Here is a 14201-nt window from a genome sequence, read left to right on the forward strand (position 1 = left end):
CTTCATCAGGGCGTGTGTGCGTCTACAGAACGGACAGAGACCGCGTACTCCTCCAGTTCTATTCCGTCATCTCCCTCGCTCGCGTCTTGGCCTCTTGGATCCAAGTCATCGTCGAGATCGGAGAATGCGTCAGCGTGGCTGTTATCCCCTGCACAGGGATTGGCAATGTCGGCAGCGAACTCCATACTGGAGAGCCGTGGTTGTGGGCTGGAGTCGCCTTGTGAATCGATGAACGACAGAGACTGGGAGCTGAATGCGTGTGTTGAGCGTTCTGCAGCTTCGCGGATGCAGATGAGGAAGCGGGAGGTCAGGATGGTCGACATCCTATACAATGAAAGGTTTCCGGTGTGAGTATCTACCGGGATTATGGATGAGGGTTTACAGACGCTGTGGTCAGGTTTGTTATATCCAGTGTGCCTAGATTCTGGAGCAACTGTTTCGGTATGGCCAATCAGTGAGTTGGTGACGAATACGCACACCACTGAGAACAATTGTGTTCACGATGAGGTCAACAATGTTGAGCAGCGACATTACGCTGCACCTATAATGAGTGCTCGTCTGAGGATCCACACTTCTTTACTTACAGGAAGTACAATGTACCTGTAATCCCGAAATATGAGCCTCCTTGGTATATTGATTGCATCTTTTAGCTAGAACTCACCATCTCGGAACATGACAGTGGTGAGATTAGGCATTGCATTCCACACATCACGCACGAGCTGTGTTTTCACAGAGCTCGTATCGCTAATGTAGTACCAGGTTGCTGCAACTACAAGAATGTCTGAGACAATCACAGATGTTCGAGTAATGATAACCACTATATAGGGAGTATGAACTTCAGGAAGGGTTTCTGGAAGCATGCACAGAGATGGCTCACCCCTGCAAGGCCTAATCAGTGTGTAGATCCCGACAGAGTCAATGAGATCTGCATACATGTTATATGTGGCATCGGAGTAGGAAGTGATGCCTTCACATCCAATTTGTGAAAATATACCAAATGTCTCCTGGGTTAGGTTCCACTGTATTACTCCTCGTTTAGTCGCAAGCACCTTGTCATACTCGCAATACCCACTATATTGGTGGCCACGGGCACCATACCGAGGAGCCAGACCGGCAATACTTGCGTCCGCTCACGGCATGTACACGCAGAGCGGCTACCACTGAGAATGCAAAATAAGTATGACTATGAGAGCGAGGATTGCATTCCTTACACGGTGATATGGCAATGGTGAAAATGCCCAGTATATGAGTGGCATACACGTAAGATTCACAACTGGTGGTACATATATTTTATAGACATAGGTAACCTGATAGCAAGGAGCTGACCTCTGAAATGTGCATCTTCAATACAATGTCGGTGCCTCACAAAATGGATGCTTCTTACTTGTGTAGTATTGACTGCGAAAGGCATCAATGTTATGATATTACCTGCGATAGAAAGCCAGTTCATGGACGACAGTAGTGTTGCAATCGATCTTTGTCCCCACAGGCATCGTACATCATGTGGGAAGTTCAAGGTGGCATAATAGACCAGAAGTGCTGGGAGGCCGATCATGACTAGAGTATCGGAAAGACAACAGAGACACTGACCAGCAGAGGCATAATCCAAGCAATTCGCTTGAAAGCTAGCCCACGGCACAAATGTTAAATCTCATGGTATGAAGTGGGTGTGATGTTTTCACTTGCCCCAATTTCAACAACTCCTCGATGGTCTGTTCTGACCCTGACATAGTCTGTCAAATGATTATCGTGGATGGGATAGGAGGTGGATAGGGAAGATGGTGATGAGACAGCTATGAGAACTGTGTCCATATATATGTCCCAAGCATGGACTGTGGCTAAATCACATTGCAAAGCAGTCTGATCCACGTCGCATAGCCTGTGCTCAACTGAAGGTACACTGTACAGGAGCTCCAGCGAATTGAAGGGGTCTCAAATGAGAGGATCAGGCATGAGAACGATATAATCAATCAGTGTTTATCGGAACCTACCATTCACACGGTTGAGCAATCATCCATCATACTCCATACCGATACAATGGCGAGCTCCTGGAAACTGAGAAACTGAGACGGTGCGTACTGTTCATCTTCACTCTATAGATAGAAGGGGAGCATTTGTGAACTTGGTAACGTTCATTGCGGACACGATCAATCATATGCTTGAATAGTGCACTACTTATCTGCTTCGGCGATTGTCAATTATCTCCAGATGCACCTGGGAAAATGCAGTTTGAGTTGTTCTGACAGGTAGACGTCACGAAAACATCACACGAATGTGTCTGCTTTCGCTGTTGCAGGTTGAAGGTCAGCGGCATCGGTTGCGAAACGCGACAGACCGAGTTGACGTTGACGATGTAGCAGGTCATGCCAACGGGTCAGGATGTTAGTGGGGGTAGTCCATGCATCGAGACTGAGAGATCCGGAGAGTTGAGGCGGCAGGATACTTGATATCTATCGAGTCGGGGTAACAGAATACTTGAAATCTGGCGAGACGCCGCAAGGGGCGTTTCGTTTCTTTCGTCAACGACTCCGACGTCCGGTATTCTATTCGAGTCTCAGGTTCTCCGCTGTATTCTGTGCATGCTTTGAGTACAATGCCCTAGAGTATGGTCCGCTTGTACACTCACGACGGAGTCCCCCGTACGCGAAACCATCAGGCTCGTGATTGCAACACCTGCAGCATCACGCGACATTCGGGAACTACGGAGATCTGCGTACCTCGCTCGAGCCGAGACAAATGAACGAGCCACCAGCTCACCCATATGCAGGGTGATAGCTGGTGAAACGAGGCAGGGCCTCTCCCAAACACATCAGCTAGCCCTCAAGGCAAGGGAGAGTGTTGTCGGGTATTTCCAGGATGCAAGTGAGCGAGAGACACGAAAGCACCAAAGGGAGGAGCGTAGCGCGACGGGGGGATGGTCGACCGGACGTGGCTTCGTGCTTATTTCATTGAGAATAGAATTGGATACTTGACCGACTTGACCAAGACAATTAAGCCGAGTAGGCGCGAAATTGAGTTTCCTGTCTCCGCTTCGGCACATATCGAGTCCAAGGAATCTAAGGTTATGGTAACAGCTAGTATCCTTTCAGCGACGACGTACAAGGCGCATCAGATAAGTTCTGGCTATCTGTGAAGGTGCATCGGCTCTCCACTTTTGCTTCGGCTATGTCGACATTTGCTCTTCTCAGAATTCATAGCGTAAAAAAGGTCGCATGAAACCTACTTTCAATAAGACGATGCGGGGTGTTATTAGAATCAGAGGGCAGACTTGTCCCGCCGTGATTTGCTGATCAAGATGCCTGGAGAACGTAAAAGACCGGTATATTCAGTCACAACTAAATTGGAAGAGCACAATACATGTATTGCAGTGCGAAAGAAAGGGGACAGAATCTTGAACGCGTACTAGGGCGTACTGCGCACGGGGCTAGCGCTAAGTACCAAACGATGTGGGCGCTTATGGAACTCGTCACTTTGCACATCCGCTTTTGGCAAGTCTTCTAGTTGGCGAGTTGGCCCACTTGAACGCACGCCGCTATTGCCGGGCAGTCTTCAGAAACTGCTTGATAGCATAGATTCACCTGATGCTCACCATGGACGCCATGTCCTGCTCAGTAGGTCTACCGGCTCACGTGAACTCCGTCGTCATCGTGGCACGAGGAAATGTCTTCAAATGAATGTACCAGGCCGCAAATCCTCCGCAAAAAAGCCAAAACGCGCCACCACAAGGTGCGTAGTCTCCATTCACCTGATACCTTCCCCATGTAACATGACTCCCTCTACGGTCTCCCTCTACTGGTCTAGTGTAGCATTCAATCCCAGCGCAGAGAGACCGGAAGCACGGCATTGCTGAAATGACGTCAGCGTGTGTCAACGGAGACTTCACTCATGCCACCACAACTCTGCGCACTTCCCGATGCGGTCATATCTGGCCCTTTTATGGAGCTCGGGGAGTGCTCACGGGACCGCGAGGGGGGTTGGCGCATATATAAACCTGTTCCTTGTTTGCGTCGCCCATCTTCGCTCTGTTCTTCACGAACGAACCACGTCCACACGCCCATAGCCTACTATCTCCACGGCTATGAAAGTATCTATACTCCCCTATGTCCTCCTGGCCGCTGTGCCCTCCGCGCTCGCGCAGAACTGGACGTTCCTCGAGGGCCTCATCAACACTCTCGAAGGCGCAGGCTGTACCACCCTCACAGGTGCCGCCTCCCAGCTCAACTCGAGCGACCAAGGGAAGTCGCTCCTCGCCACCCTCTCCAGCGGCGAGCCGTACGTCCTGTTTGCCCCGGACAACACAGCCTGTAAGTTGACATTGTTCAACTTCCATCGTGCGCGTGTCTGACCGTGCTCTGGAGTCTCCAACGCCCCCTCGAACCTCACGTCTGACATCACCGACCTGTTCGCATACCATGTCGTCAGCGGCAATTTCAGCGGCGTCGCGACGACGTATCCGAACGTCACCCTCGGTCGCACCTTCCTCAACGACACCCAGTATGTACAGCTCGAGGGGAACAAGAGTCAAGTCCTTGCATGGGCAATCCGTTCCGATGGCAAGACTCACGTGCTCAACCAAGTGTAAGCCCTCGGTATATATTGTACACACCATACTTATTCCTGGCGTTCCCAACAGTAATGACTCTACCGTAACTAATACCACGACGTACGGCAATGTCACCATCAACGTTGTCAGCTCAGTCCTTGCCTACCCGGCCTCTTTCACCAATTCGGTTCCCTACGTGAACTCTTCGCTCACGTCGCTGGAGTCTACGCTGACCAACGTCAGCGTGCCTTTCTACAACTCGAGTACGGGCTCTTTGAGCAACGCTTCAGTGCTTGATGTCGTGAACAGCGGCTTGCGCGGCTTCACGTTATTCGCGCCGAACAACTCTGCACTCGCGGCGATTCAGAACGGCCTTGCTACCCTAGAAAGCAACACGAGTCTACTCCAGATTATCCTGGACAATCATGTACGTGCATCACGCCGATCACTGGGGGGCTTTTCCGGCTGACACATCAATGGCACAGTTGATCAACGGCACAAGTGTGTACTCTCCAGAGCTTGTCGGACAGAGCTTCGTCTCTGCTGCCGGCGAGGCCCTCACGTTTGCCATCAACGAGACCGGTCAGTACGTCACGAGCGGCAACACCACGGCACAGATTGTGCAGCCGGACGTGCTTCTCAGGAACGGCGTCGTGCATGTGATCGACCGGGTGCTGGTCAACACGGAAGAGAACGCCAGCGCAGCGAGCTCCGCGTACGTAACTTCTGACCGTGCATTGATGTACGTACTATATTGACACCCGCCTGTGATTTGTAGCGCTGCCTCTGCTACATCCGCCGCTGCGCATAGCACGACCGAGACACGTCCGATTGGGTACTCGCAGACAGCTACGCTGGATGGCGCTTCTGGCGCGGGTGCATCGTCCACTTCCGCGAGCAAGAAGAGCTCGGCCACGAGCGTGTTGATGGGCGCCACTATTGGCCAGATGGTCGCTGCGGGTCTGACGGCGCTTGGTATCGCTGTGGGTGGGTTGATGACCTTTGGGTAAGATGACGGTGAATTCGTGACCGGTGAGACTTTGTGTTCGGGGTCTATAGTAGGAAAGCAGTAGGCGAGATCGATGTTCGTCTCTGATGTACAGTACATACTACAGCTTGTATAAATGGTAGTCTTTTCGGCAGCAGGTTGTGTTACGGGGCGAGACTTTCATCGACAAGGCTGTGGGTATCCGAGAGCTGGTGTCACGCGCCTGCCATTCAGGTTGCAGCCGGCGAGACTCGGACTTCCGAGTCCAGAAAGGAGGGTCTGCAAGTTCGCCCCTGCTTATCTTGCTCAGCTTGACATTCTTCGCGAATGCACGTGCAAGGCGTGCTTTATTACTATGCATCAAGCGATTCGACGGCGCTTGTATGTACAATGCAGTAGACCTCTTCCGTTCTCATTGGCGCCGCTGCAGTGCGGAGATGAGTCGAGGTCGAGTCACTTGTCGTGTTCGCGTTCTCACCGAGCAAGCCGCATAGCGCTTATCGGGAGATTCGGAGAGCAGGATGGTCAGTATATAATATCTAGCCGGGGTCGGCTGCAGCCATCCCCACTCTCGACTCGGCCCGCCGCCCACCCGTGCTTGGATCTGAAGAGCGCATCACAGCGCCCCTATACTCACCCCACACAGCACTATCACTATCACTATCACTAGCACCAGCACCACCGCACCATGGGCAAGTTCTACGACGCGATCCCGCCGAACCTCGTCAAGTGGATCGACGCCCAGCAGATGTTCTGGGTCGCGTCCGCGCCGCTGCGCGGGGACGGACACGTGAACGTCTCGCCGAAGGGCCTCCGCGGCACGTTCCACGTCGAGCACGCGAACAGGGTGTGGTACGAGGACTTCACGGGGAGCGGTGAGCAATGCCGCCTTCCTCGCGCGCGCGCGCGCAGAGCTGACCCAGACATGAATACAATGCGGCGCATACAGGGAGCGAGACGATGGCGCACCTGCGCGAGCCGGGCAACGGGCGCATCACGATCATGCTCTGCGCGTTCGACGGCGCGCCGCGGATCATGCGGCTCTGGGGGCGAGGTGCGTGCGACCCCGCCATCCGGCGCGGCGCGGATCTGCGCGAGTGCCTGTTGACGGCTGGCTGCGGCAGGCACGGTGTACGAGTTCGGCACGCCCGAGTACGAGGCGCTCCTCCCGCTCGAGACGCGCCGCCCGGGCTCGCGCTCGGCGGTCGTGGTCGACGTGCACAAGGTCGGCACGGTGCGTGCGTCCCCTGCTAGTAGCGTGCATGCGCCAGGTCGAGCTCAGATTCTGACCTCCGTTCGCCTGCCCCTGTAGTCGTGCGGCTTCGCGGTGCCTCTGTACACGTTCAAGGCGCACAGACCGATGCTGCTCGACTTCGGCGCGAAGCTTGAGGAGAATGAACTGAAGGCCGCAGCGGGCACGGAGGAGAAGGCTGGGGGAGTGGGCCTGAAGGCGTACTGGGTGAAGGAGAACCTGCAGAGCCTTGACGGGCTGCCCGCGATGCGGGCAGCGCACCTGTCGGAGGTAATGCCGCGGCACATACCTGCGAACGGGGAGTGGGGGAAGGGGGCGCGCGACGGTGGGGTCGATGCAGACGGATCGGAAGTGGCATCGGTGCGTAAGAATACGAACGAAGAGATGGTGAGGCTCGTGTTGGCCTTCTCGATGGGCATTGCTGTTGCGGCGGTGTACGTTAAAGTGTCGGGGATGGCATAGGCAAGCTTGGAAGCCCTGTGCTGTACATTAGGTGCGTGGAGTCCGCTGCTACATTCTGCATGGTCGCTGATGTCTATTCGTGCATCTTAGCATCCAATTTGTTGTACCTGCTACCTGTTGTTGTAAATTATGTATCACCACTCGCTATCCGCCACATCTCTCACCTCATGGTGACTTCATGACCGAACGATGGATCCTCCCACCGTCCGGCCATAGCATTGTCTAAGAGAGCAGGGCGGCATTCCATTAGTGCAACGGGTCTACAAATTATACGAAATCCGCTTAGATACTTTCCAATGTGCACAGTGCTCACGCAGCCAACGCGCCGACCCTCTTCCTCATCTCCTTCGTCCTGCTCGACCCACGGCCCTTCGTCTTCCCGAAAACGACCACCTTGCCCTTCTCGCCCGCGCGCCCCGAGCGCCCTGCGCGGTGGAGGAAGTCCGCCATGTTGCGCGGCTCGTCGACGATGAATACGTGCTTGATGTCCGGCGCAAAGTCCAGGCCCCGCGAGAGCAGCGACGTCGTGACCAGCACATGCGGGTGTTTGCTGACGTCGCCCCAGCCAGCCTTGTCCGCCGACTCCGCCTCAGCCTGCTCCTGCTCCCCAGAAGGCGGAGGCAGGGCCGCAGCAGCGCCCTCCTTCTCTGCGGGACCGCGTCTGAACGGGCGCAGGAATCCGTCAAGGTGGTGGTTCGACCCGTGCAGGCGTGCGTCGCTCGTGCTCGTCAGCGCCACCGTCGCAATGCCCTTCTCGTTGAGGTAGCGCCCGAGGTCCTGCGCGCGAGTGTTCTTGTTGCAGAACACGAGCACCTTCGAGCGCCGTGCGGAGCCGCGCAGCGCGTCCTCGTGCCACACGCGCCGCAGGCGGTGCTCGACGTCTGCTTGGCGGTTCCCGCCCGTCCACGCCGCGTACTCCGTCTGCAGCGTCGCCGGCAGGTGGTGCAGCCGCGGCGACGCCAGGCGCGTGAGCGCGGGGTGGTGCGTGTCGAGGTACCATGCGAGCGCCGACGGGATCGTCGCGGTGCTCAGCAGTAGATGGTACGGATAATTGAGCGGCGCGGGCGTCTCGGGGCTCGGCCGATGCGTCGCCGGGTGGTCGTCGATAGGATGGCCACGCGCCTCGCTGATCGCTGTTAGGAGCGTTTTGGTCTGCTGCTCGAAGTCAGCGTCTGCGGGGACTAGGTCAGCAAGCGCGTCGGCGGGGCCGGAAAGAATAAAGGGGACATACCAAACAGGACGTCCGCCTCATCGACGACGACCCACTCGACCCTCTCCAGGCGCATGGACGGCCTGCCGAGATGCCTCTGTCTGGGAGCAACCTTATGGCCGCGGTCATCCACGGGCCATTCCTCCTCGGGCGGCTCGACGTAGTCCCAGTTCCGCCCCTTCACCATCTCAAGGATCTTTGCCGGCGTGCCCACCGCAACGTCCACCTCGCCCAGCTGCTTGCGCATCTCCGGGCCCGCCGCGTCGTCGCCCTCCACGAGCGCGTCCGCGAGCTTCGCCATCTGCGCGGCCGTCACGCTCTTGCTCTCGCGCGCCGGCAGGTTCTTGTTCGACACGCACAGCACGCGCAGCTTGATGTTGTGTAGCAGCCCCTTCGCGAAGCCGGACAGCTGGCGCGACAGCTCGTGCGTCGGCGCGAGCACCAGCGCGCGGGGGCCCATGAGCCCGTGCGTCTTCGCGCGCTGCGCAGCACCGGACGCGTCCTGCAGCTCGGCGAGCTTGAGGTCCTGCAGCATCGGCAGCAGATACGCCATCGACTTCCCTGAGCCCGTCTCGGCCGCGAGCAGCGCCTGCAGCCACGCGTTGTCCGTATTGGGGTTGGCCGGCGCGTCCAGCTTGCGCTTGAAGAGGTGCTTGAGCGACAGCGCCTGGATCGGCGTCGGCCGCGCCTGTGCGCCGAGCAGCGCGTGCACGGACGCGAGCAGGCCGGGCATGAGCGGCGGAGACGCGAACGCGCTCGGCAGCTCGCGCGTGGACACGGCCCGCGCGGAATTGTCGAACTCGTCACTCAGCGGGTTGTACACCTGCGGCTTGCGCGGCGGCGCGGCAGGCGCAGACTCAGTCATAGAGGCAGAGGCAGAGGCAGATGCGGGAGCGGGGTGCTTCACGCCAAAGCTGTCTGCCCTCTGCTTTTGTGCGTCCAGCCTGTCCTTCGACGTGCGCCAGGGCTTGTCGAAGTTGGGCACGTCGGCGTTGGTGCGCGCGCCGGATCCGCCGCCCGCCCGCGCTTTGTATCCCGGCGTCTGCCCGAGCTCAGAGTGCCAGCGGCCCTTGCGCCGGAGCTGGGTGTGTTCCAGCCGCTGCCGCTTGCGGTCGACTATTTCACGGATGGTCTGCTTGTGCGCCTCGCGCTCCTTGAACTCGTCGCGGGCGGTCTTGTGCGGCGCGTCCTCGCGTACGGGCGGCGCTGCCACGACGAGCTTGCCCGACGCATGCTGCGACTGCGAGCGCGGCGTGAGGTCCTTGACGAGCCGTCTCCGCGAGGGCGGTGCTGGTGCGAAAAAATCAGTCTCGGTGCGAGAGCAGGCTGAGGCGTGAACAGCACAACCTACTCGACGGGGATGGTGACTTTGACGGCCCTCCTTTGGACTTTGAAAACCCTCCTTTGGAATTCGAGAACCCTCCTTTGGACACTCTGCGGCCTTTTGGTGCCTGCCCTAGGCAGGGTGTGGTCGTATGTAGGCAAGAAGCCCACAGTTCGGGCGGTAGATACGATGCATGGCGAATGGCAGACCTCGTCGATACAAGAAACGACATGTATCACGGGCTTGCCAGCGTCGTTTTGCGTACGAGTACGCCTGACGGCTCGAAGGCGACGGTCTGGGGGTTACAGACGAGAACGAGAGCCCAAAACTCGCACAGCGAGTGGAAGATAGGGTACGGTGAAATAGGCCGGGCTGATTAGCCTCGGTTAATTAACCCTTGTGAAAGAGCGCTAATCAGCGATAAATTTCACGAGGCCCGAAAAAAACAGGGTTAAGTGACCTGCGCTGATATTGGCCATGGTCATATTCAGTCACTGGGCGACTTAACCGTCAGATAAGGGCTCATCGGCCGTATTCTGTACCGGCTAATCAGCTGTAATTTACGTAGATTACTTTGACCTCTCGTACAGCCCTAGGTCAACTAGCCGGTTGAGCAGGTCACCGTAGCTATTTAACTGTACATACCCTAGTGAAAGACCAGGTTTGTGAGAGAAAGAAGTTCAAGCGGCTGAGATCTCAAGCCGAGCCAAAAAGAAACTCGGATACTACAGCGCTTGTACAAGTGCTCATATTCCGTTTTCGAGCACTCAAGAATCGGCAACCGTATCACACCAAAAACACAGTGACTCCATCAAAGAATCCTCCGTTTTGCTAGACTACTAGTGGCTGAGAATGGCATCTATTGATTCTCACGGTGCAATACAACGCACGGCGTATAATAAGGTGGGATCATCTGGGCGCAATGTACCGCTGCCAACAAATATAACAGCATATAGATATATGGGGCGTGCAAGCTGGGGCATGTCATCAAGATGTTGTACGAGTTGGCTAAGAATCATACTGAGGAAAGACTAAGTTCAGCACGGCCGATCTCACGAAATAGCACGCACAAGGAGGACATACCGTGGATCATAACAAAGGACACCCTTCGAGTCCTTCGCCCAGTCTCCCAACCAACGCCAACTACCTGAACCCATACGTGCGCAACTACAACCACAGACCCGCCGGGCTACTGGCATAGACAACCCCCTCCTCATGTGGGAATCATCAGCTCGCCCCACGTTCGCATCGCGGCGATCCCGCCGAAGAACACAACGACGCCGGTAAGGATGCTGAGGTTGCCGGGAACCTTTTCTGGTGCGAAGATCTCCTCACGCATGAACGCCGAGAATGCGGATTCGTTGGGGTCGGCGAGGGCACCACGTCGCGGCGGGGGCGCGCCGGAGTAGTAAGCGGGACCAGAGCCAGGAGGAGCCGCACGTCGAGCCATGAGTGAGATGCGGCGAGTTTTTGATTTGGGTGGACTGCTGGCGAGGGTGAGAGAGAAAGAGGTGAGATGCCGTCAGTTTTCGGGATGCGACGTATGCGGACCCGGAGACCACAGCGATCACTCTGTGGGGAAGTGATCGGGGTCTGCGATGGTTGGCGCTTAACTAGAACTCCTGCTATCATTAGTACCTAAGTATTAGTAGTACTTGCTCATTCCCATCTCGTATTTTTCGTCTGGCGAAAGGCCAACGCATTCCGCAACATGTCCGAGTCAACGTTGAGCACGCTGTCCAGCCAGCACATCAACGTCTCCGAGCCCATCTCTGGTGTTGCTCTCGTCGAGCTATCCCGGTCAGCACCCCGAGTTCTCGCCCAAACACCTACTCAGAGGACTGCCCAGTGCACCTGTGAATGCGTTCAATCAAGGGTGACCCCTCTCGCGCATCCTGTTCAAGAAAATGCCGTGCTCACGCCCTCACGCCAGGCTCTGGACGGACTTTGGGCGCACCTTCGACAGCATCGCACGCGAGCCGTCCGTCCGCGCCGTCGTCCTGGCCTCCGCCCTCCCAAAGGGCTTCTCCGCCGGCATAGATCGTACGTCCCCCGTTCTCCGTACCTAATCCTGGGAGTCACAGGCTGCGCCAGTGAATTCTCTCGGCACGCTCGACGGCCCCGCCGTGGAGCCCGCCAGGCGCGCGCTCCAGCTGCGTGAGCACATCCGCGCGTTCCAGCACTCCATCGCCGCCGTCGAGCGCTGCCCGTATCCCGTCGTCGCCGCCGCGCACGGCATCGCGCTCGGCCTCTCCATCGACATCATGAGCGCGTGCGACGTGCGCTACGCCGCGTCTGACGCCGTCTTCGCGATCAAGGTGCGTGCGCCACACTCGCGCTGCGCACGCCTGCACGCTGACTGTCGCTGCAGGAAGCAGACGTCGGCCTCGCCGCCGACATCGGGACGCTCGCGCGCCTGCCCAAGATCGCGGGCAACCAGAGCCTCGTGCACGAGCTCGCGTACACCGCGCGCAACTTCACCGCGGCCGAGGCGGAGCGCATGGGCTTTGTCTCTCGCGTCGTTCCGGGTGGGCGCGACGATGTCGTGCGCGCCGCGCTCGCGCTCGCGGGCGTGATCGCGCAGAAGTCGCCCGTCGCGGTGCTGGGGACGAAGCACCTGCTGGTGCATGCGCGGGACCACTCGTGAGTAGTTGTGCAGCACAATGCGGTGGGCTATGTTCATCTGATGGTGGCGTTGTCACACAGGGTACAGGAGAACCTGGATTACACCGTCACGTGGAATAGCGCTATGCTTCAGACGGCTGTAAGCGTCTCGTCCGCTCGGAAATGCAAGTGATTTCTCTGAACCATCGCACAGGACATGAAGGAGTCGTTGAGAGCCGTGAAGGCCAAGGAAAAGCCCCAGTATGCCAAGCTGCTGCCCAAGCTGTGATGACATGCAAACGTGCGCACAGCGGGTTTTGTTGCTTCCGTGTATTGCTATGCTGACCTTATCGATTGCGGATGTATGATGCTTGCTTCTTCCATGGGGCAGGCGCAACGGCAGGAGGTGACACCGACACAGAGTTCACCGCCGAACCATTGCAGTGATTTCATAGTGTCATTGCATAGCGTGTGGATATCCACATCACAACTCTCCTACTTCCTCCCTTGCTTTGAGAGCCAGCTTGTGTGTGTTGGAGAGGCCCTGCATCATTTCACCCTGCATACACGTTCACACAGGGGGGTCCGTCGTCACTGGGATTCACCTCTGCGCATATTTGACAGGCCGCTGACGACAACGCCGCGCCACGACAGTGGCATATTTGCTCTACCCCGAGGAAACCATCAGGCAGCCCTGACATGTGCTTCTCGGTCCTCGCTACGCTGCCCTGCGAAACCGTGCTTCATGCTACTGCATTCTCTTTCCATCGTCGGGCGCGCACTGACTACTATGATCAGATCGCAGCGACTATTATTTCATCCTTCATGCCACTTCCCTCGTTCGTCGGAGAGATTGAGTCTTCATACGCCATCCCGCACTACCTCCGTGGTGCAGAATGAATTGTGTTTGGACTACGTGGTTCAGGAAGCCGGCCTCGCGCGTCCCATCATGATCAGTATCACGCTCTGCTCTCGTGCTAGTTTTGCCACAGGACAAGTGCGGGGTGGCACGGTATCTCACGCTCGGAAGCGTACTTTTATGCGCTTCGTCCCCGTTCATAATCCTGAGACGATAACGCAGCCAAAGACGCATCTGTTACATGTCGCGCCATGGCCGAGCAATGCAACAATTCGGAACGGATGGCTGCCGTGAACAGATGATTGAACTATTTTCGGTCGCGATGGCGCGGGTGAGCTGCTGGCTCGTCCATTTGTCTCGGCTCGATCGAGGTACGCAGGTCTCCGTAGTTCTCACATGTTGCGTGATAATGGAGGTGTTGCAATCATGATCCTGATGGCTTCGCGGGAATGACGGCGCAGGCTAGCTTTTGGGGATGCAAATCGCGTACGGGGGATTTCGTCTTGAGTGTACAAGCGGACCATACTCTAGGCGGTGTGCTCGAGGCATGCACAGAACACAGTGGAGAATCCGTGGCTCGAATGGAATCACGAGATCGCTGTCGCAGGCGAAAGAAACGCCCGTTGTGGCATCTCGACGAATCTCAACTATTCTATTACCTCAACTCGTCAGATATCGAGTATACCGCTGCTTCAACTCTCAGGATCTCTCAGTCTCGATACGTGGACTATTCCCGCCAACATTCTGATCCGTTAGCATGTCCTACTACATCGTCGATGTCAACTCGGTCTGTCGCGATTCGCAACCGAAACCGCTGGGCTTCGACCTGCAACAGCGAAAGCACAGCTCGCGTACAGATCTACGTGATATTTTCGTGACATCCACCTGTCAGGTCAGCATAGACTGCATCCTTCCCTATGCATCTCGAGATAATCGACGATCGCTGGGAGCAGACACGT

At 56.8% G+C, this 14201-nt stretch overlaps 6 protein-coding genes across 6 annotated transcripts; 3 read left to right on the forward strand and 3 right to left on the reverse strand.

Annotated features, from left to right (window-relative positions):
* Nucleotides 1–5: 5 nt before the first annotated feature.
* On the reverse strand, nucleotides 6–695 carry POSPLADRAFT_1052261 (hypothetical protein; the record flags this gene model as incomplete). The annotated part of the gene is made up of 5 exons (XM_024480254.1): nucleotides 6–324; nucleotides 387–433; nucleotides 478–535; nucleotides 585–600; nucleotides 662–695. The coding sequence occupies 5 exons, from the start codon at nucleotides 693–695 to the stop codon at nucleotides 6–8; spliced, it is 474 nt and encodes a 157-aa protein (XP_024344924.1).
* Nucleotides 696–4078: 3383 nt separating this feature from the next.
* Nucleotides 4079–5693, forward strand: POSPLADRAFT_1177148 (hypothetical protein; the record flags this gene model as incomplete). Its single annotated transcript, XM_024488476.1, has 5 exons — nucleotides 4079–4304; nucleotides 4359–4578; nucleotides 4634–4970; nucleotides 5029–5258; nucleotides 5322–5693. The coding sequence occupies 5 exons, from the start codon at nucleotides 4079–4081 to the stop codon at nucleotides 5551–5553; spliced, it is 1245 nt and encodes a 414-aa protein (XP_024344925.1). The 3' UTR covers nucleotides 5554–5693.
* Nucleotides 5694–6219: 526 nt separating this feature from the next.
* Nucleotides 6220–7245, forward strand: POSPLADRAFT_1129625 (hypothetical protein; the record flags this gene model as incomplete). Its single annotated transcript, XM_024483857.1, has 4 exons — nucleotides 6220–6406; nucleotides 6481–6585; nucleotides 6656–6765; nucleotides 6844–7245. The coding sequence occupies 4 exons, from the start codon at nucleotides 6220–6222 to the stop codon at nucleotides 7243–7245; spliced, it is 804 nt and encodes a 267-aa protein (XP_024344926.1).
* A 372-nt stretch (nucleotides 7246–7617) lies between these two features.
* POSPLADRAFT_1080969 (hypothetical protein) lies at nucleotides 7618–9230 on the reverse strand (the record flags this gene model as incomplete). Its single annotated transcript, XM_024482994.1, has 2 exons — nucleotides 7618–8417; nucleotides 8477–9230. Coding segments are annotated over 2 exons (1554 nt in total), but the record flags the coding sequence as incomplete, so codon positions are not given.
* Nucleotides 9231–10622: 1392 nt separating this feature from the next.
* Nucleotides 10623–11259, reverse strand: POSPLADRAFT_1177153 (hypothetical protein). Its single transcript, XM_024488477.1, has 2 exons — nucleotides 10863–11259; nucleotides 10623–10799 (listed from the first exon to the last, which is right to left on the reverse strand). Exons 1-2 carry the CDS (start codon nucleotides 10994–10996, stop codon nucleotides 10649–10651), a joined length of 285 nt encoding a protein of 94 aa, XP_024344928.1. The 5' UTR covers nucleotides 10997–11259; the 3' UTR covers nucleotides 10623–10648.
* Nucleotides 11260–11490: 231 nt separating this feature from the next.
* Nucleotides 11491–12672, forward strand: POSPLADRAFT_1030946 (hypothetical protein; the record flags this gene model as incomplete). The annotated part of the gene is made up of 6 exons (XM_024476754.1): nucleotides 11491–11579; nucleotides 11713–11822; nucleotides 11874–12097; nucleotides 12151–12422; nucleotides 12486–12543; nucleotides 12598–12672. 6 exons carry the CDS (start codon nucleotides 11491–11493, stop codon nucleotides 12670–12672), a joined length of 828 nt encoding a protein of 275 aa, XP_024344929.1.
* Between the last annotated feature and the right edge of the window lie 1529 nt (nucleotides 12673–14201).

The sequence above is a fragment of the Postia placenta genome, assembly GCF_002117355.1.
Source record: "Postia placenta MAD-698-R-SB12 unplaced genomic scaffold POSPLAscaffold_1, whole genome shotgun sequence".
NCBI classification, from domain to species: domain Eukaryota; kingdom Fungi; phylum Basidiomycota; class Agaricomycetes; order Polyporales; family Adustoporiaceae; genus Rhodonia; species Rhodonia placenta.

Excerpts from the sequence above, each read along its gene's own strand:
- POSPLADRAFT_1177153 (XM_024488477.1), bottom strand. The coding sequence starts at position 10,996 with ATGAGGAGGGGGTTGTCTATGCCAGTAGCCCGGCGGGTCTGTGGTTGT. Across the intron at positions 10,800-10,862 it reads GTCCTTTGTTATGATCCACG|TATGATTCTTAGCCAACTCG; the intron begins GTATGTCCTCCT and ends GTCTTTCCTCAG.